General features: G+C 43.4%; 1 protein-coding gene across 1 annotated transcript in view; it reads right to left on the reverse strand.

Moving 5' to 3' along the window:
* The window catches only part of SMC4 (structural maintenance of chromosomes 4), a gene marked incomplete in the record, with an annotated part of 1,657,727 nt that overhangs the window by 1,327,335 nt on the left and 307,892 nt on the right, over nucleotides 1-22,500 (reverse strand). Inside the window, 1 exon segment of the mRNA XM_044070462.1 lies at nucleotides 6,504-6,668. Coding sequence (XP_043926397.1) covers nucleotides 6,504-6,668 — 165 coding nt within the window.

Below are 22,500 nucleotides of genomic sequence, written 5' to 3' on the forward strand. Positions count from 1 at the left end.
GTCGCCTCTTCCCTGACATCAGTGCGCCAGGGGTATAAAAGACGCAGCCAACACCATTTTCTTCAGTTTTTCTTGCCCCAGATGTCAGTGCCCCCAAATTGGTAGGCTGAAAAATATGCCAATAAGTATGCATGCACAAAAACATTTCCTTCATCTACAAGCAAATACATCACATATTTTGTATAGGAATAGAGAAGTACAGTTAAGTCCCAGCAATGAAAAGGGAGATGGTGGGTAACCTGGACTGCAACAGTGAATACACTAACATTTTATGGTAGATACACAACTGTAGTACATTAGTGTTTCACTGTTGCACTCATTACTCTTGGGTTGAATCCCAAAGCTGTGGATTGGTGGCTGGCCTAATCAGGATTAGGAGAGGCTATGAGGCCCTGCAGAACTGCAGTGGCAAAGTCTGCTCTGGGTTTAGAGTAAAGAGAAGTGGTAGTGCTTTGTGAAAGTGTGCACTGAACTCCAAGTTGCAGCCTCTAAGATGTCTTTGATTGGTACTCCTCTGAGGAAGGCTGCTGCTCTGGTAGAATGAGGCCTAATGCCCTTGGACACTGATTTGCCATGCTGGAAATAGAAACTGATGCAATGGCCTATCCATTTAGAAATAGTCTGTTTTGAGATGGCCTTTCCTTGTGATCCTGCAGCATATGACACTAAAAGTTGCTCAGTCTTTCTGAAAGCTTTAGTTCTGTCCAAGTAGAAGTGCAACTGCCAGTGTATGTCCAAAGAATGCAGAATTCTCACCCTTCTGTGGATTTGGATAAAAGGTAGGCAAGTGAACTGTTTGGTGGAGGGCCACACTGGACACCACCTTAGGCATAAATGTTGGGTTTGTCCTCAGAAACCCTGTCTGGATGAAAAATGATAAAAAGTTCCACAGCCATGAGTGCTTGCAACTCAGAGACTCGTCTTGCAGAGGTTATTGCTAGGAGCAGAGCTGTTTTCCAGGATAAGAATTTTATGCGCTGCTGAGGCTGGCTCGAAAGGAGGCAGTGTGAGTTTTTCACAAACTCAATTGAGGTCCCATGCCGGAATTGGTGCTCTCCTTGGAGGCCTGATGTTTTTGGCCCCTCTGAGGTACTGCCTTATTAAAGGATGAGAAAAGATGGTTCCGTATTTTAATGGGCTGAAATGGCAGAGGCATGAATCATAATTGATGAAGAAAGGTCTTTGTTCGGCATCTCAGTTAGGTATTGTAAAATCTGAGGGATATTTGGTACACACGTGTCAATGCCTTGTTCCTGGTTCCAAGCACAGAATCTCTTCCATTTTTCTGCATATGATTTTCTGGTACTGGGCCTGATAACATCCATAACAGCTTTTGAAACAGGAGTGTTCTGAATGGCTACATTATCTGCCATGCTGCCAGATTTAAAGGTCCTGAGTTGGCTGCGCAGGATCAGATTGTTCTGTTGGGTCAGCAAGTGAGAAGTTTGAGGAAATATCCATGCTGGACCTCGAGACAAGCTCTTTAGGATTGGGTACCAGTGCTGGCGTGGCCAGTCGGGTGCAATCAGTATCATTTTTGGCTTCTCGCTGACCTTTAGGAGTATGCTGGGAAGGAGAGGCAGTGGAGGAAAGGCATATACTGTTAGATTTTTCCAGCTGAAGGATAGGGCGTCCACTCTCAATGCTTGCTTGTGTTAAATCAGTGTGCAAAATCTCTGCAATTGGCAGTTGTGAGGGGAGGCAAATAGATCTATATCTGGGCATCCCCATTCCCTTATGCTGAAGACTTGGAGCCAGTTTCCATTCGTGGGGATCCATGAAGTTTCTGCTTAGTTAGTCTGCCAGAATATTTGTTTTTCCTGGCAGGAATTGTGCTTGCAGGCGAACTTTATAAGTCAATGCTGTGTCCCATGAGGTCATTGCTGGTCTGTAGAGGGGGTAGGAATGTGTACCTCCCTGCTTGTTTATGTACCACATGACCGTAGTATTGTCCATCTATCAGTAGCTGTCCTGGATGAAGTAGATCCTTGAAAGCTGTCAGGGCATTTTGAACAGCTAGCATCTTTTGATTGATGTGAAGATGCATCTTGTTTGCAGGCCATGTGCCCGGAATACATTTTCCTGCCATATGGCCCCCCTAGGCATAATCTGATGCATCTGTTGTCAGTGTCTGTCTGGCTGTGGATAAACTGAATAGCAGACCCTTGTTGTGGTGACAGGTCTCTACCCACCATCGAAACTCCTGTTGCAGACGGGGGATGAGTGTAATTACTGTCTCCAGGCTATGGCAATGCTGAGTCCAAACGCTTTTTAGATACCATTGTAGTTTCCTCATATGCAGTCTGGCATATGGAATTAGTAGAATGCAGGATGCCATAAAACCCAAGGCCTGCAGGATTTTCCTTGCAGACAAGTGGGTTTTTGTTGCCAATTTTTTGAAGTAAGAAGTCAGTTTTTGTCTGGCGTGAGATAAGCCATTTGGGCAGTTGTATTTAAGCTTGCACCCAGGAATATTATGTCTTGAGAGGGCACTAGCTTTGATTTCTTTTCGTTTACTGTGTACCCTAGGCCAACTAGTGATCCTTTTACCAACGCCAGATGCTTTAGAAGAATGTCTTTGTTCTCTGCTTGAATTAGGCAGTCATCCAAGTAGGGATATATTTGTATTCCTCTTAGTCTGCAGAATGCAATTACTGGTGCCAGGCATTGTGAAGATCCTGGGCGCAGTAGATAAGCCAAAGGGCAGTGCAGAGAATTGGTAGTGCATTGAGCCAGCTATGAATCTGAGGAATCTTCTGCAAGATTGTCTGACTGGGACATGCAGGTATGCCTCCTAGGTCCAAAGTTATGAGCCAAGCCTTCTTGCCCAGCATGGGCAGTAGCTGCTGTAGAGTCAACATCTTGAATTTTGGAACTTCCAGAAACTTTAGTGTAGACAGGTCCAGTATTGGTCTCCAGGTTTTGTCCTTTCTGGGTACTAGGAAAAGTATTAGTAAAATCCTTGCCCCTGCTCTTGTTGTGGTACTGGGTTGAATGGCCCTCATGTCCATGAGGGCTGTAATTTGTTTTTGTGCCTCTGCCCATTGATTGTGTGGCAGGTCTGGCATACCCTTTAACCTTGGCAGGGTGTGAAAATGGAACGTGTAGCCTTGGGACACTGTTAAAAACCCATTTGTCTTGGGTGACCATTTGCCAATTTAAAAAGAAAAGTGCTAGTTTTTCTCCTAAGGGGGCTGCCAAAAGAAAAGTGCGTGGATCTGGCAAAGGTAAGTCATTGGGACAGTTTCCTGTAAGGTTGCGATTTGTCTTCCCCGCTTTTGGAGGTAGGAGAACCCCATTGTTTAGGCCTGTATGAGCCTTGGGGCAGAGATCTGCCTCTTTGTGGTCTGACACTGGAAAGTACCAATTTTTAGAAGGCCACTTCCTGCTAAATTTGGGTGTGTACCTGTAAGAAATCCTTAACTGTCTGCATGGATTTTGCCTTATCCTCCATTTTTTTTCAACACCTCTTCTGCTTTAGTACCAAAGTATCATGCTGTAATGAAGCATCTAATAATTTTGCTTTAACATGATCAGGCAGATTGTTCCTTTAACCAAGCATGCCTTCTAATAACAGAACCTGTAACAGCGGCCCTGCAAGAGGCCTCCAGTGAATCATAACCACATTGCCAAGTATTCTTTCCCACTTGTTCAGCTGCATGCAATAAATCCTGCATTTCCTTGTTCTCTGAACATTCAGTATTTGTCAAATTTCTGTTTAAGCAGTGACATTAAATATTGCTGATATTTAAGCATATGAAACTGACAATTTAAAGCCCTTACAGCCAAGGTAGCAGAAGTGTAAACTTTTTTCCCCCATCTGTCCAGAGCCCTAGAATCCCTATCAGATGGGACAGGGTTTTTTTGCAGTGGAAGCTTTGACCCCTTTAGGACCCGGAGATATAGTTGCTGGGTCAGCAGCGGGGTTTTTATATAGGAATTTATGAGAATCCGGGACCCTGGAGTATCTGTCTGGCTTAGCAGGTGCAGGGGGTAGAGAGTCAGTGGACAGGCCGGACTCTAAAAATACATCTACAATGTCTAGAACAGGTGGAATAGCAAGGAGTCTGTGCTGAGGAAGTAGCAGAAAGTCTGAGCCTTTTCTTAGATTCAGAATAATCTTGGCTCTCCCAGTGGAAATGCTCCCTCATGGTATGCAGGGTTTATCCAAAAGAATAATCCTCAGGAGGAGAGGCTGAAGGAATGGATTCAGCATCAGAGTCCTCATAAGGAAGCATGGAATAATCCTGATCAGAAGAGGAATCAGAGGAAATCGAAACCTGATCAGAAGAATCATACTCAGTCTCTTTCCTAGGCCTGTTATCAGGAGGGGGATGGGAACCTCTGATCAAACTAATAAGGTCTTCGGACATTTTGAGCATCTGTTGTTTTAGGCATGGATGTCAGAGTAGGAGAATGCTGTACTTGTTTCTTTGTCTTAATAGCGGCTTTAGTCTTTGAAGCTGAAGATGGCTTAACATATACATATACACATATATACATATACACATATACATATAGTTGTGCAGGTCTGAAGACACCCTCAGAAGCAGATGCCAAGATGGCTAAACATACATACATATATATATACATATATATATATATATATATATATATATATATACATATACATATATATATATATATACATATATATATACATATATATATATATATATATATATACATATATATATATATATATATATATATATATATATATATATATATATATATACATATATATATATATATATATATACATATATATATATATATACACATATATACACATATATACACATATATACACATATATACATATATATATATATATATATATATATATATATATATATATATATATATATATATATACATATATATATATATACACATATATATATATATATATATATATATATATATATATATATATATATATATATATATATATATATATATATATATATATATATATATATATATATTGCCTGCTCAGCGGCTCCAGACCCATCTGAGGGAATGATTTCCGAGTGTCCAATACCTTGAGAATCCAGAGGCTCAGTTGGCTCCAAGTGGGAGTCTGAAGCGGCCTGTGGCTCTGAGATAGTGGGTGCCAGGGGCTGTGAAAGCACCTGAGAACCGGCGACTGGCCTAGTCTGTTTTGGACCTTGGATGCCTATCCTTTTCCTTGTTTTTGTAAACTCTGGTCGTCAGCTGTTCCCGACAGCATTATATAATTAAATCTTCGGCCAAAGTAATGAAATGCAAAATCGAACCGACGCTTAGTGCGTTGGTTAAATCTAGCACAAAACCAACAGCTAGCAACGCTGTGATCAGGGCCTAGGTAAGGAATACAGTAAGAGTGAAAGCCCTTATGAGGTATTTGCTTCCCCACAAGAAATACAATTGTTAAACTTTTTCTGACATCGGTCTGGAGCAAGAAAAAAAAAAAAAAAAAAAAGTTACCCCAACGGGGTACTTAATTTTAATGAAGACTTGGATTCTGAAATTCGGATTTGGAAATCTCTGGAGTCTGCCGACCGGCACTTGCAAACTGCTTTTGCTTCGGGCACAGTGCAGCAAGGAAGACTGAAGAAAATGGTGTCTGCTGTATCTTTTATACCCCTGGCGCACTGACGTCAGGGAAGAAGCGACAGCAACAGACACTGGACCTAGACTTTGGAATTCTGGCTGACTGAGGGTAGCCTGCCAGCAGGATAACCCAAGAGTAATGACTGCAACAGTGAAACACGAACATCATGCTTTTGGAATTAATTGCAAATATGAACAAGCAATATTTGACACTTAGAGGTGGCAGTACGATGCAACTGCAGAAACACCTTCGAGATGTCACTTTGCTGTAATGAATGAAAACACAGTGTAGGGCTCCTCACAGTAAGCATGAAAATGACGTTTACAATAACCTTTACAAAGGCAGAGTATAAATGTTATTTTTGTGGCTAAAATGGTATTTGTTGTTGCTATAATAGTCAAACTTTTCATCTTTAATGTTTATTTGTTCAATTAAAACTGATGTTCATCCGAAGCAGTCTGTTCACTTGGGAGCTTCTTGCAATTCCACCTCTCCCAAACAATGCCCTATAATCCACTTCAAGCAAAGTCTTGTGAGAAGTAATACTGAATACCACTGAAGCAGCAGTAAACAAGTTTAGAGCACACAAATTTGTCACTGTCCCAAACATCAATTCCCTCAAACTCTGAAAAACCAAATCCAACTGAAAAAAACACTTTTCCCCAAAGATAGATTGCCTATAGTTAAATTTTATCTTACAAATGTTTAACGTATCTTTAAAAGACATATATACACTTAACGTGCTCAGCGGCACAACATTAACACAAAAAAATTTGATTTTAGCACATGTAAGACATCAAGCCTACTACCTTCCATGTCTAACTAAACAGCAAAATAAAACTTCAAGTAAACAAGCACAGCATGCTTAGATTAAAACACATGCAACATACATAAAGTTACTTACCTTTTCCCCTCTCTGCTCATTAAGTATTTCAACTCTGCGGCACAAAACTTGAATAGGTTCTTTCAAACGTCCAGATCCAATAATGTCTTCCAAGTACTCAAGCATACCTTCATCATGTTCTGTCTGACCCTTTGGCTTCATCATAGCTATCTGCTCAACCTCACCCTGTAAGTAATAAGTGACAGGTATGCAAATCCAGAAAAAAAGGAATTCACAAACAGAAAAAACACTTGGATGGTTACAGATGCATTTCACTTTCATTCTTCCAAAAAGAAGAGAAAGAAAAATCCACCACCCACTGAATAATTTTCTAAAAAGCAATAAGTGTGTGGGGGGTGGGGGGGACACACAGAAGCATAAAAATTCTGATTAACCTCTTAACTTTCACATACATGCTAAATGACTTCCAACTCTGGACCATTTCTTAAAGTACACCAAAATTATTGTAAAGACACAGAAGATTGCCAACAAAATTGCTTTTAATACTGAAATGCATCAAGCAGACATTAAAAACAAAAAGCATCTTTCAACAAAAAAAGTAATGTATCCATATTCTAATTGATCTGTAAAATGTTGGAGATTGCCTTCAGTAATTAATACAACAGGCCAAACCTTTAGAAATGCCAGAGTAACCTGCTGCAAGCATCAGAACACAGCTAAAAAAAATCTGAGTCCGCTTTGTTTCTTCCTGCAGTACTCATTAATCTCACTTTCTTAATGTCCACTTCAGGACAATGACCATTAACAGCATACTGAATTGTACAAGGACTGATCAAGGACAACTTACTCGCTCTATGCAAAGATAAAGGGGAGAGGGATTAGTTGTGTAAAAGCTTAAGATAACCATAGATGCCCTTCTCTTCCATGCTGCAGTGTTCTTGCATGTAGGCTCCTCTGCCCCAGACAACCCGAACGTCCAGCTCATACACCAAAGCTTAAACCTGGCTGCTGTAAAGTGCGTGGGAGATCACACACCGGGTCGTAAACTGTGGGCCATAAATGTGATGTCCACAAGCAGACCTCAGACGTGAATGCCCAGCCAGGCAATAGTTTAAGGGTAACTGAAGGATGCTATCCAGACAAGAAAAAGGCCTGCTGCAGGGGGGGGCTATGTAGGAAAGGAACACTGCAACATGGAAGAGAAGGATTTCTATGGTTATGTTAAGATTTTGCACAACTAATCCATGTCCTATTCACAGGTTGCAGTATTCTCACATGTGGGAGAGTACCACAGCTTATGCAGAGAAAAGGGTAGCAGTATTCCAGGAATCCAAGGAGGATGGCTTTTGCAAATGCCTACCCTAGATTTGGAGAATTTATCCAATTTTTAGTCTTTAGTGAAAGTGTGTGCAAAGGACCATGTGGCTGCCTATAGGACAGTGGCTGTATCCAGGCCTTTGAGAAAGGTACCTGAAGAGGCCACTGTCTGGTGGAGTGGGCTGTAACTGTGTGGGGGTAACTACCATGAAAAGAGACAGAAGAATATAGTTTTGCGGATCCAGGCGGATATTGTCTGTTTGGACACAGCTTTCCCCCAGGGCCCTGGGGTGAAAGGATATGAAGAGTTCGACTTTGATATCCTTAGTATTACCTAGATAAAATCTCACTTCCCTGCGAACATCTAGGAAGTGGAGCACTCTCTCATTGTCATTCACTGGCAAAGGGAAGGTGGTGGTTAAATGGATAGACTGCTTACGACAGTTAATTGACCACTATGGGCATGAAGGAGGTGTTAGTACGAAGAGACACCCTGTCCTTACAAAAAACAGCACAAAGTGGAGTAGCCATGAGTGCTTGTAGCTCAGAGACTCTAACTGAAATAAGGGCTACAAGGCAAGACAGTTTTCCAGGTGCACATCTTTAAAATGTCAGACACTGCAGGTTCAAAGGGGGCAGTACAGAGTCAAGTGCAAAGCTCAGATCCCAAGGAGGAGGGATAGGTTTCCATGGTGGTCTTATATGAAGAACACCCTTATGAAAAAAAGTTTCACTTCCAATCTTGATAACTGGGTGGATTCATAGGTAAAGCAGGCTGATATGGCTGACAAATGGACTTTCAAGAGTTTCTAGTGGGGGAAGACCTTCATCAAATCCATTCTTATCCTGCAACCCAAGATGGCCTGATCTTGGGATGGAGTGAGGGAGAACTCTTGTAGATTCAATGTAAACCTCAGACTTCCCAAGAGATAGCGAATTGCAGGTGTGCCTGAAGAGTACTTATCTCTCCTGCCTGGATGAGACAGTCGTCCAGATATGGGAAGATCTGCATGCCTTTTGTTCTGCAGAAGGCTACTGCTGGGGCTAGGCACTCTGAAAACCCTTGGTGCTGTAGACAAACCAAAGGGCAAGGCAGTAAACTGATAGTGCGTGGATAGCAAAGCAAAATGTAAAAACCTCCAGAAGTCTGTGTGGATGGGGATATGGAGACAAGCCTCCATCAGGTCCAAGAATGCCATGAGGGCCCCGGTTGTCAAAAGTGTAAGAAGGCTTTGCAGGGATATCATGCAGAAGGAAGGTAACATGCAGGCAGGAGTTTGATAGGGGATAGGTCCAATACTGGCCTCCAACGGCCATCAATTTTTGGGACCATAGAGAGTCATTAGAAAAAACCCTCTCTTGAGCTGGTAGAATCCTCTCCATGGTGCTTTGTGATAGTAAGCCCTGAATGACTTGGGGTATCAGGTGGATTTGTTTTTTTTTTTTATTTTTTTTTGGAGAGAGGGAGGAGTATGCCTTTTGGCGACTCGTTTTCCTGCCAGGTCATCAAGTACCCCCTTTTTCCGCTATTGACAGGACCCAGTTGTCTGTGGTGATTTGTTGCCACCAGAGAAAAAAGTGAGAGGCAGGCAAAAAGGAGGAGATTGAGGTATTTAGACAGTCACAATGTTTGGCCCATTTGGAAAGGGCTACCTGGTTGTAGATTTAGATGATGCAGTTCTGGGGGAGGTGAGGGTATAAGTAAAAGGAGCAGGAGCCCTTCTAACAAAGCTTGGTTTAGCTGGGTAGTTTCTGTAGAATTTAGGAACGGGCAATACCAGAAGATGCTTCAAGTCCTGCAGTTCCTAACTTTTTTCTTGCAGATTTTTAAAAACTTTTGCAGATTGTTTGCCAAAGAGGAACCAGTCTTCCAGGGGGTGGGGAGACAGGACCTTGATCTTGAAGTCATCTGGCAGAGAGACTTAAGTCTGAGCCAGGAGTACCTGCGTAACAGATAGATGCAGCTGACCTGGCTGAGGCTTCAGCAACATCATAGCTGCTTTTTATGGAAGGTTTGGCTACTTGAGATACTAAAAAATCTTGAAGCAACTTGAGGCTTTGTAAAGGGACAGGAATGGAGCAGAGTACAGGCCTGGGAAACTAGATATGGAGCAAACTTTACCATACTAGTCTGGTAATTGATGGCCATAAAGGCCAGAGTAGAGAAGTGCAGATCTTCCCCAACCTGACCATCACTTGATCATCTTTATCAGATAGCTATAAGGAAGAGTTTGGAATCTGCCTAGATTGCTTGCCTGGTGCTACAGCAATCACAGCTGGTCTGCCATGGGAGATTTGATGAGATATTTGTAATCTTCAGGAACACTCCAAGTTACCCACCATATAAAAGTGCACAAGGGTCATTACACTTTTTTTTAGCACGACTTCAAAAAGTATCTTAAACCCTGATGGGTTTTAAAGAAAAAAGTTTAATATCTAACCAACAATCACCAAGCAGTTACAAATGTGCAGCTCATCTGTTTTCTACTAGGACAGATAGAAAATATGTCAGAGGGATAAAAACTTGCCAGAGTTTACAATACTATGGAATACATTATAAACTGTCTGCTCCCCAAAGCAGAGACTAAATTACTACGCATATCCAATATCAAGTTGTTGCAACTTAGATTTTTTTTTAGACTTTCTCTACTAAATTAGTAGACATACTAAGCCTGTCTGAATCTCTAGTAAGCCAACATAATTAGCATTGAAGTCCAAATTGGAAAAAAAATAAAATAACCCATGAGAAATAAGCTCAACACTAGCCAGGCATAGTGAAATGCTTCTCCCTCTTTGTGGAAACCTATACAGAAGAGAAAGCTTTAAGCTACTGTAACAAAACATTTTGGATATGATGTTTATATAATGACTTTCCCAATAAACTGAGGAAAGCTGATTGAAGGCAATTTTCTGACATTTGTTAACCCTCCTACTGATTTAAGAACTTTTTAAAGGGAAAGTCTTTTCATGTAGAGCTTTTAACAAGCAGCAAGGGTTCATTTTTCAACAGAAACCCAATACTGCTGTAGAACCAATATATTTGGCTTTTGTTTGCGTTGGTTGTTGTCTTTAGTCGCCCAGGTTGCTTTAGCTTGATTTGGTTAGCTGTTACTTTGGTGGGACTTGTGATTAGAACACAGAGAGCTATTTATCCATATGAACATAGCAAGTTATAGCTCAAGGCCACGGTTGAAGTACAGAAGTTGTCACAGCTATCAGAGGCACTTCTGTGCTCACTTAGAAAAAGTCTGGAAGAGGCCAAGGGTTCATAACTTTCATCCTCACCCATGAAAATGACAGCAGGATACATCACAGAACTTCTGGGGAAGAATTTGTGCAACTCGGGCTCCTTATGTAACTGGTCAGGTTACTTGGGTACAGGGAGAAGAACAAGATGACCCATCTGGAATCTCCAAGGAAAAGGTAAAGGCAACAGCCTAGTTTGCCAGATAAATGGGAAAGGGAAGAAAGGTACAAGTCAGACAGCTTGTTTCGTTGAAAGAAGAAAGGTCAAGGTTGCTATCCCATCCCACAAAAAAAAAAAAAAAAGAAAGAAAGACAGAGGGATGGCAGGAAGGTGTATGGGCTGCAACAGTGAAACTATTCAAAGTTCCTAAAAAAAAATATTAGCGCTGTGGCAGTCTCACCCTTTAAGATTCCCAAAGCAGCAAGAGAGAAGGGGTGGACCAATTATCTAGAAACTGGTCCCTACAGGACAGCAGACACAAATGTTACTCCTGCTATAAATGCAGCCCTTAAAATTGTAATGCTCTGAGAGTGTGAAAGAATAATTCCTGGCTACTGCTTCTATAATGGCTTGGGTGAACGCAAGAAAGCTGTGGTGGCAGATGAAGTTATAGCAGTGTGCACTCTACAGCTGCCTGTTTACCATGGTGCTGCTGACAAAAGGCAGAGGGGAGTGTCCCAGCCACTGGAAAGGGATTACGTAATAATTTTCCCTCCTTCTTCCTCCCTTTTGTGAAGGGAAGAGCTGGTCAGTTGCTCACAGTTTTTACACCACACAAGTGTTGGATATCCGTACACATCCAAGGAATGCAGTCTTCAAAGTTCTCAAATGGAGGGGGGGGGGGATACAAACACTGAAGTATTATTTTCAAGATGAATTCAATAACCAGTATGTGTACATGAAAGACTGGTAGCCCATCATCTTGATGCAACACTAAAGGGCTCTTTGCAAATTGATGCTTTCAATTCTCAAATCTACCAGTGGCAATTGCCACCAGGAACAATGCTATTGACAGCCAGCCTACTAGCTTAGGGTGGGGGGAGATTGGTGCACATTATGTACTAAAAAAATTTGTATTAAAAGGTCCCACAATGGATGAGCCAATCTATTGGGTGGCCCCCAAGATGAATCAAACCCCTTAGAAACTAGTTCACTTAAAGTTTAGACCAAAGAGAGGGATACATACAGATATGTAGACAAGGTGAAAAGTAGTTGTGTAAACTTGCCATAAATGTACATGTTCGAGTGGATTCACTGTTGCAGTCATTACATTTGAGTTATCTGCTTGCAGGTAGCCCTCAGTTGGCCTGATTATCAAAGTCTTAGGTCCTGCATCGGTTGCTCTCTCATCTTCCATGTCATCAGGTAGTCAGGGGTATAAAGCATGCAGCAGACACCATTACATCAGGTTCTCGCACCAGACGTCAGGTGCCCACATACTAGGAAGCAATTATATACAAGGTTACACCTCCAACAAAAAGCAAATACACCAGAAAGCTTTAAGCATAGTAAACAAGAATAGGGATATAGTCAATAGAACTCAGGGGGCTGGAGGGAGGGCAACCAGAACTGCAACAGTGAACACACTAACATCTACAGTTATGGCAAATATACATAACTGTACCAGGGTAGTGTATTCACTGTTGCAGTCATTACATTTGGGTAGATTCCCACGCTAAGGATGGAAGGAGGCAATTAGATAGCATTAGGAGCAGCTATAAGGCCCTGCAAGACTGCAGTGGCAAAACCTGCTCTGGATTTTGAAAAAAAATTTCCAAGTGGTAATGCTTTGTGAAGGTATGTACAGAAAGTACAGTTTTGTACCTACCATAAATGTAGATGTCCGAACTGGATAGCATCTGCAGTCATAACAAGTGGGTTGTCCTGTCGTCAGGCAGCCCTTCAGTCGGCCGGATTCCAAAGTCCGGGTCCGGCTTCGGCTGATGTCGCACTCCACCCGACGTCATCTCTGTTGGTCTTCGGGTATAAAGGCATCAGCCGACACCATTTTCCTCAGTGTTTCTTGCCCCAGATGCCAGTAGCCCTCTTGCAGGCTAAAATTTGGATAGATGCCAATGTTTCCAAATAGATAGAGGTAAACACAACAATAAGCATGTATGTACATATACAAAACAAATACACCATAAAAGACTCCCCCCCAACAGCTAGCTATTAGAAGGGTAAACACCCTAGGAGTACCACAGAGGGGATGGTGGGAGGGTAATCCTGACTGCAGATGCTATCCAGTTCGGACATCTACATTTATGGTAGGTACAAAACTGTACTATGTCCTTCATGGATGCATCTGCAGTCATAACAAGTGGATAGAATACCATAGCCAACTAGGGAGGAGGATAAAGGTAGATTATGGTGTGTTTAGGATCCCTTGCAGTACAGCAGTGGCAAACCCTGCTCGGGATCTGGAATATAGAGGCAAATTATAATGCTTGGCAAATGTATGCACGGAGGTCCAAGTAGCCGCCTCAATAATGTCTTTGGTTGCCACTCCTCGTAAGAAGGCTGTGGTAGTGGCTGTTGCTCTTGTAGAATGAGGTCTTATGTTCTGTGGAATTGGTTTTCCATGGAAGGAGTAACAGAATCGTATGCAATTTCCTATCCATTTGGAGATTGTCTGTTTGGAAATAGCTTTTCCTTCCCTTCCTGTTGCATAGGCTACAAAAAGTTGGTCAGTCTTTCTGCTATTTTTTGTTCTATCCAAGTAGTATCGTAGCTGTCTATGTACATCCAAGGTATGCAGTATTCTTTCCCCTCTGTTTTGTGGGTTGGGAAAGAAGGTAGGTAGGTGGATTGCCTGGTTTAAAGACACTCTGGATACCACCTTAGGCATAAATGTAGGATTAGTCCTCATGGACACTATCTTGGTGGAAGATTAGGAAGGGTTGCACTGCCATTAAGGCCTGTAGTTCTGAAACCCTCCTTGCTGAAGTAATTGCCAGTAGGAAAGCAGTTTTCCATGATAGGTGTTGTAGGTCTGCTGTTGCTGCTGGTTCAAAGGGTGCTAGTGTCAACTTTTCTAGCACAAAGTTTAAATCCCAAGCTGGTAATGGTGGTTTCCTTGGAGGTTTTACATTCTTGATTCCTCTGAGGAATTGTCTGAGCAAAGGGTGCGAAAAAACAGGTGTATCAAAGCTGTATTCTGCTGAAATAGCTGATGCATGTATCTTGATGGAGGAGTAGGACAGGCCTGAATGAAGAAGTTCGCCAGATACTCCAGAATGTTAGGCATATCTATGTTTGACACATCTTTTCCTCTTTCCGTACTCCAGATGACAAACTTTTTCCATTTTCCAGCATAGTTCCTTCTTGTTGAAGGTCTGCGTGCTTCCAGAATAATGTCTTTAACTCTTTGGGAAAGTTCTGGAATAGCTGCTGTTATGTGATGTTCCATGCAGTCAGTTGTAAGGTTTTTAGGTTTGGATGTATGATGCTGTAGTTGTTCTGCGTTAACATCAAAGGCATCAGGGAATTGTCCACATATTGTTCGAGACATGCTCCTCAGTAGTGGGTACCAGTGTTGTCTTGGCCAGTTTGGAGCTATCAGGATTATCCTGGACGTTCTTCCTTGATTTTTAGTAGTACCTTGTGTATCAAAGGAAGAGGCGGAATGCATATGCTGTTAGGCCTTTCCAGTTGAAAGAGCGAATCCACTTTCCATGCTAATGGGTGGAATGTCCTTGTGCAGAATTTTTGAGCTGGTGATTGAGAGGTGATGCGAATAGGTCTATCTGTGGCATTCCCCATTTCTTTGAGATGGTCTTGAAGATGTCCGGATGAAGCTTCCATTCGTGGGCATCCAAGCGGTTCTGCTTAATATGTCTGCTAGGGTATTGTCTTTCCCTGGTACAAATATTGCCTGTAACTGGATGTTGTAGCTGAGTGCCAGGGTCCACAGCTCCAAGGTCATTCTGCATAGGGTATGAATGAGTGCCTCCCTGTTTGTTGATGTACCACATGACTGTGGTGTTGTCTGTCCTTATCATCAAATGGCCTCTGAGAAATGGTTTGAACTTTGGATTGCCAGTTTACTGCCAGCATTTCTTTTAGGTTGATGTGCAGTTGAAGTTGATCCTGTGTCCACAATCCTTGCACGCATTTGTCCAGCATGTGTGCCCCCATCCTAGGTCTGAAGCGCCTGTTGTGATGGTCTGGCTTGCTTGACATCTGCGAAAGGGTAGGCCTGGGTTTGACTGGCATGCCTGAGCCCACCATAGGAACTCCTGTTTTAAGCATGGAATTAGTGGGATTTCTGTTTCTAGACTGTGTCTGTGTTGGGACCATAAATTCTTTAGGTACCACTGTAGTTTTCTCATATGTAGTCTGGCAAATGGAACCAAGATTATGCATGATGCCATGAAGCCCAAGGCCTGCAGTACTTTTCTTGCTGTTAACTTGTTCAGTTTTGTTAGTGCCAAGAAGTATAGAGGGAGTTCTTTTGTTTTTCTGTAGTCAGGAATGCCATTTGTTTTACTGTGCACAATTCCCCGCCCAAGAAAGTCCTTGTTTGGGATGGTATTAGCCTTGACTTTTGTAAATTGACTGTGTATCCCAGTGCTTGTAGCAAGTAAATGACCCTTTGTAAATCTGTTGTCAGCTTGCTTTTGTTGTCCCCTTGTAGCAGGCAGTCGTCCAGGTATGGGTAAATTTGAATTCCCTGAAGTCTGCAATGGGCGATTACTGATGCCAGGCATTTTGTGAATACTCTGGGCGCAGTAGATAAGCCAAAAGGCAATGCTGAGAATTGATAGTGCTCTGATCCTGCAAGAAATCTGAGGTATCTTCTGCAGATTGGTCAGATGGGGGCGTGCAGGTATGCCTCCTTGAGATCTAGAGTTACCAGCCAAGACTCCTTGCCCAGCATGGGAAGAAGTTGCTGTAGGGTCAGCATTTTGAATTTTGGGACAATGTATGTATTTAAGGTGGACAGGTCGAGAATTGGTCTCCAACTTTTTTCCTTTCTTGGAACTAGGAATAGTCTGGAGTAGAACCCCTTTCCTTGCTCTGCTGCTGGCACTCTTTCCACAGCTCTCATGTTTGCTAACTCCATTATCTGGCGTAGAGCCTCTGTTTTTTGATTTGGAGGTAGATTTGGCATTCCTCTTTTGACTGGAATCGTGTGGAAGTGAAACCGGTAACCTTGATCTATGGCTTGTAAAATCCACTTGTCCTTTGTTATGTAGTGCCAGTTCTTTGAAAATAAGGTTAACTTTCCGCCTAGGGGAGCTGCTATTTGTCCCCTGGTGGGCGGGTTTGGGTTAAGTCACTGTGGTTGTGTTGATGTAGTGGCAGTGGCCGTGTCTGTGCCTCTGTTGTTACCTTGCCACTGTCTTCCTCTGTGGGCACCTCCTCTGGATTGGTTTCTGCCTCTGGAACGCCTATTCCTGCCCCTTTGAAATTTTGTGGAGGCACGAAAGCACCACTTTTGGGCAGGGCAGTTCCTGCTAAACCTTGGGGTTGAACCTGCAAGAAATCTTTAACAGTTTGAACAGATTTTGCCTTTTCTTCCATTTTCTTCATAACCTGCTGGGCAGATGTACCAAACAAACTTGTCTTGTCCATAGGAGCATCTAGCAACTTAGCTTTAACATGATCCGGTAAAGCTTGTTCCTTTAGCCATGCATGCCTTCTTATCACTGTGCCTGTCATGGCTGATCTAAATGAAGCCTCCAGTGCATCATAGCCACATTTTAAGGAATGGTTGCTAACCTGTTGTATGTTATTTACCATATCTAATACATATTTCTTATCAAGAGATTCATCAGTGGTTAGTTTTTTAGTTAACTGATCCAGCATAAACTCTTGGTATTGTATCATGTGAAACTGACAGTTTAAAGCTCTAGCTGTGAGAGTAGCTGAAGCGTAGACCTTTTTACCCCATCTGTCTAATGACCTTGCTTCCTTTCAGAAGGAATAGGGTTTTAGCTATGGTCGCGGCTACTGCCTTGGGGCCCTGGGATATAGTTTCTGGGTCTGCAAGTGGAGCCTTGTAAAGGTGGTGATGAGTATCTGGCACCCTGTAAAATCTGTCTGGTTTGGTAGGGGCTGGGGGTAAAGAATCTGGAGGAGCAAGCATCATTGAAAGCATCATCCACCACAGAGAGAACAGGGGTATAGCCAAGGGCCTGTGCTGAGGGAGGTGCAGAAAGGTCCTAAGTCTTTTTCTGGAGTCTGAAAAATCCTGTTGCTGCCATTGGAACTGTTCTCGCATGGCATGCAAAGTTTCCCAAAGGAAAATTCTTTTGGTGGGGAAGCAGCTGGGATGGATTCTTCAGCATCAGAATCTTCAAAATTGGAGAAGGGAGCCTCTGGCTGGTCAGTTATGTCTGATTCATCAGCAGAATCATCAGAGGACACTGGCTCGGGGCTCTGCCCTAGGTCTCTTCTCTGGGGCTGAGAGGCCCTGTCTGGGTGAGATTGAGATCCTCTAATTAAAGAAATTAAATCTTCTGCCAAGGTAAGCATTTGAGAACTAAAAGAGGGCCTGGATGGGGGTGGTTTAACAGGCACTGTCTTAGTAGTCTTGGCAGCTTTAGCCCTGGCGAAGGCCTTAATGGACATGGCTGCTGGAGGCCTAGCAGCACCACGTGCTGGGGTAGAAACATCCAAGGATGGTGTCTGATAAGTCAACCACCGTAGTGGGTAAAATTTCTGAAGTCGTTTCAAGAGTTGTAGCAGGGGCCTCAGTTGTAGGAATAAGTTCAGCTGTACTTTGTTCAGTTTTCTCGGTTTCGGCCGAAACCGAGACACTCGCGGTTTGCTTGACCAAGGTTTCGGCCGAAACCAAGGACATGAGTGTCTGTCTTTATCTTTGCGTTTTTTGCCAGATTGGGTAGTCGGAGGATCCGACGGCATAATGTACGCAAAATAAGAACCGAAAAACTGTTCTGCGAACTCCGACCGACGCCTAAGCATTCGTCGGTTGAATGAAGCACAGGCCGAACAGGCTGCTACGTAGTGGGCTGGGCCTAAACAAGGCAGACAGTAAGAGTGGAAATCTTTATGAGGTATTTGTTTCCCACAGTTTAAACAATTGTTAACTTTTTCTGACATCGGCTGAGGCAAGAAAGAGTCCCCAACGGGGTACTTAGCTTTAGAAGTCTTCGAAGTAGTATTCGGTAGAAGTAATCTCTGGATCCGACCGACCGACCGGCACTTGCGAACAGCTTCTGCTTCGGGCGCCACGCGGCAAGAAAGACTGAGGAAAATGGCGTCGGCTGATGCCTTTATACCCGAAGACCAACAGAGATGACGTCGGGTGGAGTGCGACATCAGCCGAAGCCGGACCCGGACTTTGGAATCCGGCCGACTGAAGGGCTGCCTGACGACAGGACAACCCACTTGTTATGACTGCAGATGCATCCATGAAGGACATCTCCAGTTAGCAGCTTCTATGATGTCCCTGGTAGGGACACCTCTGAGAAAGGCTGTAGAGGTAGATGCAGCCCTGGTGGAATGTGGTCTTATCCCCTGTGGGGTAGGTTTTCCATAGCACTTATAGCAAAAATAAATGCAGTGGCCTATCCACTTAGAAATAGTTTGCTTTGAAATGGACTTCCCCCTCTGCCCCTGCAGCAAATGCATCCAGCAGCTGTTCAGATTTCTTGAGAGGCTTAGTGCACGTCCAAGGAGTGCAGTATTCATTCCCCTTTGTTCTGTGGATTAGAAAAAAAAGGTTGGCAAATGAATGGACTGATTTAGGGCCACACTGGATACCACCTTTGGCATAAAGGAGGGATTGGTCCTGAGGGACACCCTGTCCACATGAAAGATTATGAAAAGCTCCAGTGCCACGAGGGCCTGTAATTTAGACACCCTTCTTGCTGAAGTGATGGGCTAGAAGGAAGGTTGTTTTCCAAGAAAGGAATTTCATCTCTGCATTTGCAGCTGGCTCAAAGGGAGGTGGAGTGAGCTTTTCCAATACAAAGGTAAGGTCCCAGGCTGAAATAGGGGCTCTCCTGGGTGGTCTTAAGATTTAATTGCTTCAGCAGTGGGGGACAGAAAAGGGGTGGGTCTGTATTAAGAGCTGAAATGGCAGAGGCATGAATTTTGATGGAAGAAAAGGAAAGGCCCTTGTGAAGCATCTCAGTTTAGTATTTAAGAACGTGCGGTAAATTGGGCACTGTTGTGTCCATCCCCTGAGTTTGGCTCCAGGAACAAAAACCTTTCCATTTTCAGCATAGGATTTTCTAGTACTAAACCTCCTTGCCTCCTGAAGGACATCCACTTGCTTACTGAGGGATGGGAATGGAAAGATCATGTAATTAGCCAAGCTGAAAGGTTCAGGGTTTGAAGCTGTTGGGTACAGAATCTGGCCCTCCTGCTGGGAGAGCAGGGGAGAGGTCTGAGGCAGGTGCCATGGTTCAAGTGACACTGTGCAGGAGGGGGGAACCAGTGTTGGCATGGCCAGTCTGATGCAGTAAATATTGCCCTTGGCTTGTCCTGTTTGATCTTTAGTAGCACTTTGGAGAGGACGCAGAGGGGGAAAGGCATAAACGGATAGGTTTTTCCAGGTGAAGGACAGGGTATCCACTTTTCAAGCTTGTATGTGGGGAGTCCTTATGCAGAATTTGTCCAATTGCTAGTTCTGAGGGGAGGCAAACAGGTTCATCTCTGGGCTCCCCCATTTGTTTCTCAAAATGTTTTTGGTTCGTTTCCACTCGTGTAGGTCCATCAGATTTCTGCTTAGGTCTGCCAGTGTATTTAGCTTGCCTAGCAGGAACTGAACTTGTGGGGTGCACTCGGTAACTCAAGGCAGTGTTCCACAGAGCCATGGCTAGTCGGCAGAGAGGGTGCGAGTGGGATCCCCCCTGCTTGTGTACCACATAACAGTGGTGATGTCAGTCTTTACCAATAATTGTCTGAAGAATGTGGTCTTTGAAGGCTGTCAGAGCTTTCTGTACAGCTAACATTTTTTGATCGATATGCAGGTGCATTTCACTGGTTCCATTTGCCCTGAATGCACTGCCCTGCCAAGTGAGCCCCAACATGCATAGTCTGATGCGTCTGTTAGGGTTTGGGTGGCAGGGGGTAGAGTGAATGTCAGTCCCTTGTTATGGTGGCAGGTCTCTGCCCAAAGGAACTCTGTCTTTAAGTAAGGGATGATAGGAATCATGGATTCTAGCTCCTGAGAATGTTGACACTATAGGCTTTTTAGATACCACCGTCGTTTCCTCATATGCAGTCTTGAATATGGAATTAAGAGAAATGTGGGAGGCCATGAACCTCAGGGCTTGCAGTATTTACCTTGCAGATAGCTGGGTCTTTGTGGCGAGTAGCTTGAAGTAGGCTGTCAAATGAACTTGTTTCTCTGGCATGAGGTAGGCCATCTGGGAAGATGTATTCAAGCTTGCTCCCAAGAATACAATTTGTTGGCAGGGTACTAGATGTGATTTATTTTCTTTTGTGGTGTACCACAGAGAAGTTAGTTTCTTTACAAATGACAGATTAAATATGTCCTGGCTTTCTGCTTGAATTAAACAATTGTCCAGGTATGGGTATATTTGAATATGTCTGCCTGCAAAAGGCAATGACTGGAGCTAAGCACTTTGTGAATACCCTGGGCACAGTAGATAAGCAAAAGGGCAGTGCAGAACTCCTAATGCAAGTAACCTGCTCTGAAGCATAGGAATCTTCTGCAAGATTCCCTTATTGGGATGTGCAGGTAGGCTTACTTTAAACCCAGTGTTGCCAACCAGACATCCTTACCAGGCATTGCCTAGCATGGGAAGCAGCTGATTAAGAGATAGCATTTTGAATTTTTGGGATTACCAAAAAAATGTCTAGACAGGTCCAGGATACGACGCCAGGAATTGTCCTTTCTGGGTACTAGGAAATGTCTTTAGCAAAAACCTTGTCCCCATTCCTCTTCTGGGACAGGCTGAAGAGCCCTGATGCTTAGGAGAGAGAGAACCTGCTTTTGAGCCTCTGCCCACTGATTTGGGGATAAGTATGGCCAACCGTTTGGGGTTGGTAAGGAGTAGAAGTGGAATTTGTATCCTTGGGAATCAATTTAAAACCCATTTGTCTTCAGTAATGAATTCCCAGTTTTTTGCATGCAGGGCGATTTTTCCCCCTAAAGGAACTGTCAGTCGAGCAGGACTTGGAAGGTTTAAAGACAAGTAATTGTGACAGTTTACCATAGGGGGCATCTTACTAATTCCAACTTTGGAAGTGGCAGCCCCCTAACTGCTTAGGCCTGTGAGAACCTTGAGACTGAAGGCTGGATGGTCTGCTGGTTATGGGTTTGGACTGAAACGGCCTGAAGAGGCAGGAAAGGACCAATTCTTAGGCCAGTACCGACTGAATCTGGGAGGCTGTACCTGCAGGAAATCTTTAACAGTTTGCATAGATTTAGCTTTTTCCTCAATCTTTTTAAGTACTTCTGCTTTGTTGTCAAACAGGCAGTCGTGGTTTAAGGAAGCATGCATGGCTTCTAAGTACAGACCCAGTGACAGCAGCCATGCAAGATGCTGCTAATGAATTAAAACCACATTGCAAAGCAAGTTTTCCAATATGTTCAGCAGAATGCATTAATTACTGTAATTCTTCATTTTCAGCAGCGTCAGGAATCGGCATAATTTTCGGTTTAAGCAGTCCAGTAATATGCTGCTGATACTTTAACATACGAAACTGACAGTTTAAGGCCCTAATGGACAAAGTTGCAGAAGTGTATACCTTCTTACCCCATCTGTCCAGGGCCCTGGAATCTCTATCAGAGGGTAGGGTTTTGGGCAGTACTAGCCTTAATGCCTTTGGGTTCCTGTGAAATTCTCTCAGGATCCACAGTAGAATTCTTAGAGGAACTTGCGAGAATCAGGTACTCTAATACCAGACAGGTTTTCTGGGAGCCAGAGGTAAAGTGTTAGCGGCCAGGCTAGATTCTAAGATATGCACAATATCTAGTACAGGATGGATAGACAAAGGCCTGTGTTGAGGTAAGAGTAAGTATTCCCCAAGCCTCTTTTTAGAGTCAGAAAAATCCTAGCTTTTCCAGTGGAAATGCTCCCTAAGAATATGCAAAGTTTCACTAAAAGAGAAATTCTGTGTGTGTGTGTGTGGGGTGCAGAGGGAATGCAGTCCCCTGGTTCAGAATCCTCATAGGTAGACAAGGGCAACTCCTGCTCAGAGAAAACAGAAATTTCAAAATCCTGATCAGAAGAAACGGAAAGAAAAATCAGTGCTAGGTCTCAGAGGGAGAAGGGTGGCTTCCCCTGATTAGAGTAATAAGGTCTTCAGCCATTATTTATTTTTATTTTTTTAGGCTTAGGGGCCTGATGATGCAGTCTGGGCGTCTGTTTTCTAGGCGAGAAGTTTTAGGCCTTGAAGATGGCATTCGTTTAAAATATGCAAATCAGTAGGCCTGAATACAGCCTCAGAAACTAGTGCCTGCACAACGGCTCTGGGCCCATCCAAGGACGAGACATCTGCAGGTTCCACAGTCTAAGCATCTCACGGCATACCAGACTGAATGGGTCT

Source organism: Protopterus annectens, chromosome 4.part1 (assembly GCF_019279795.1).
Source record: "Protopterus annectens isolate FY-2018-M chromosome 4.part1, PAN1.0, whole genome shotgun sequence".
NCBI lineage: Eukaryota > Metazoa > Chordata > Ceratodontiformes > Protopteridae > Protopterus > Protopterus annectens.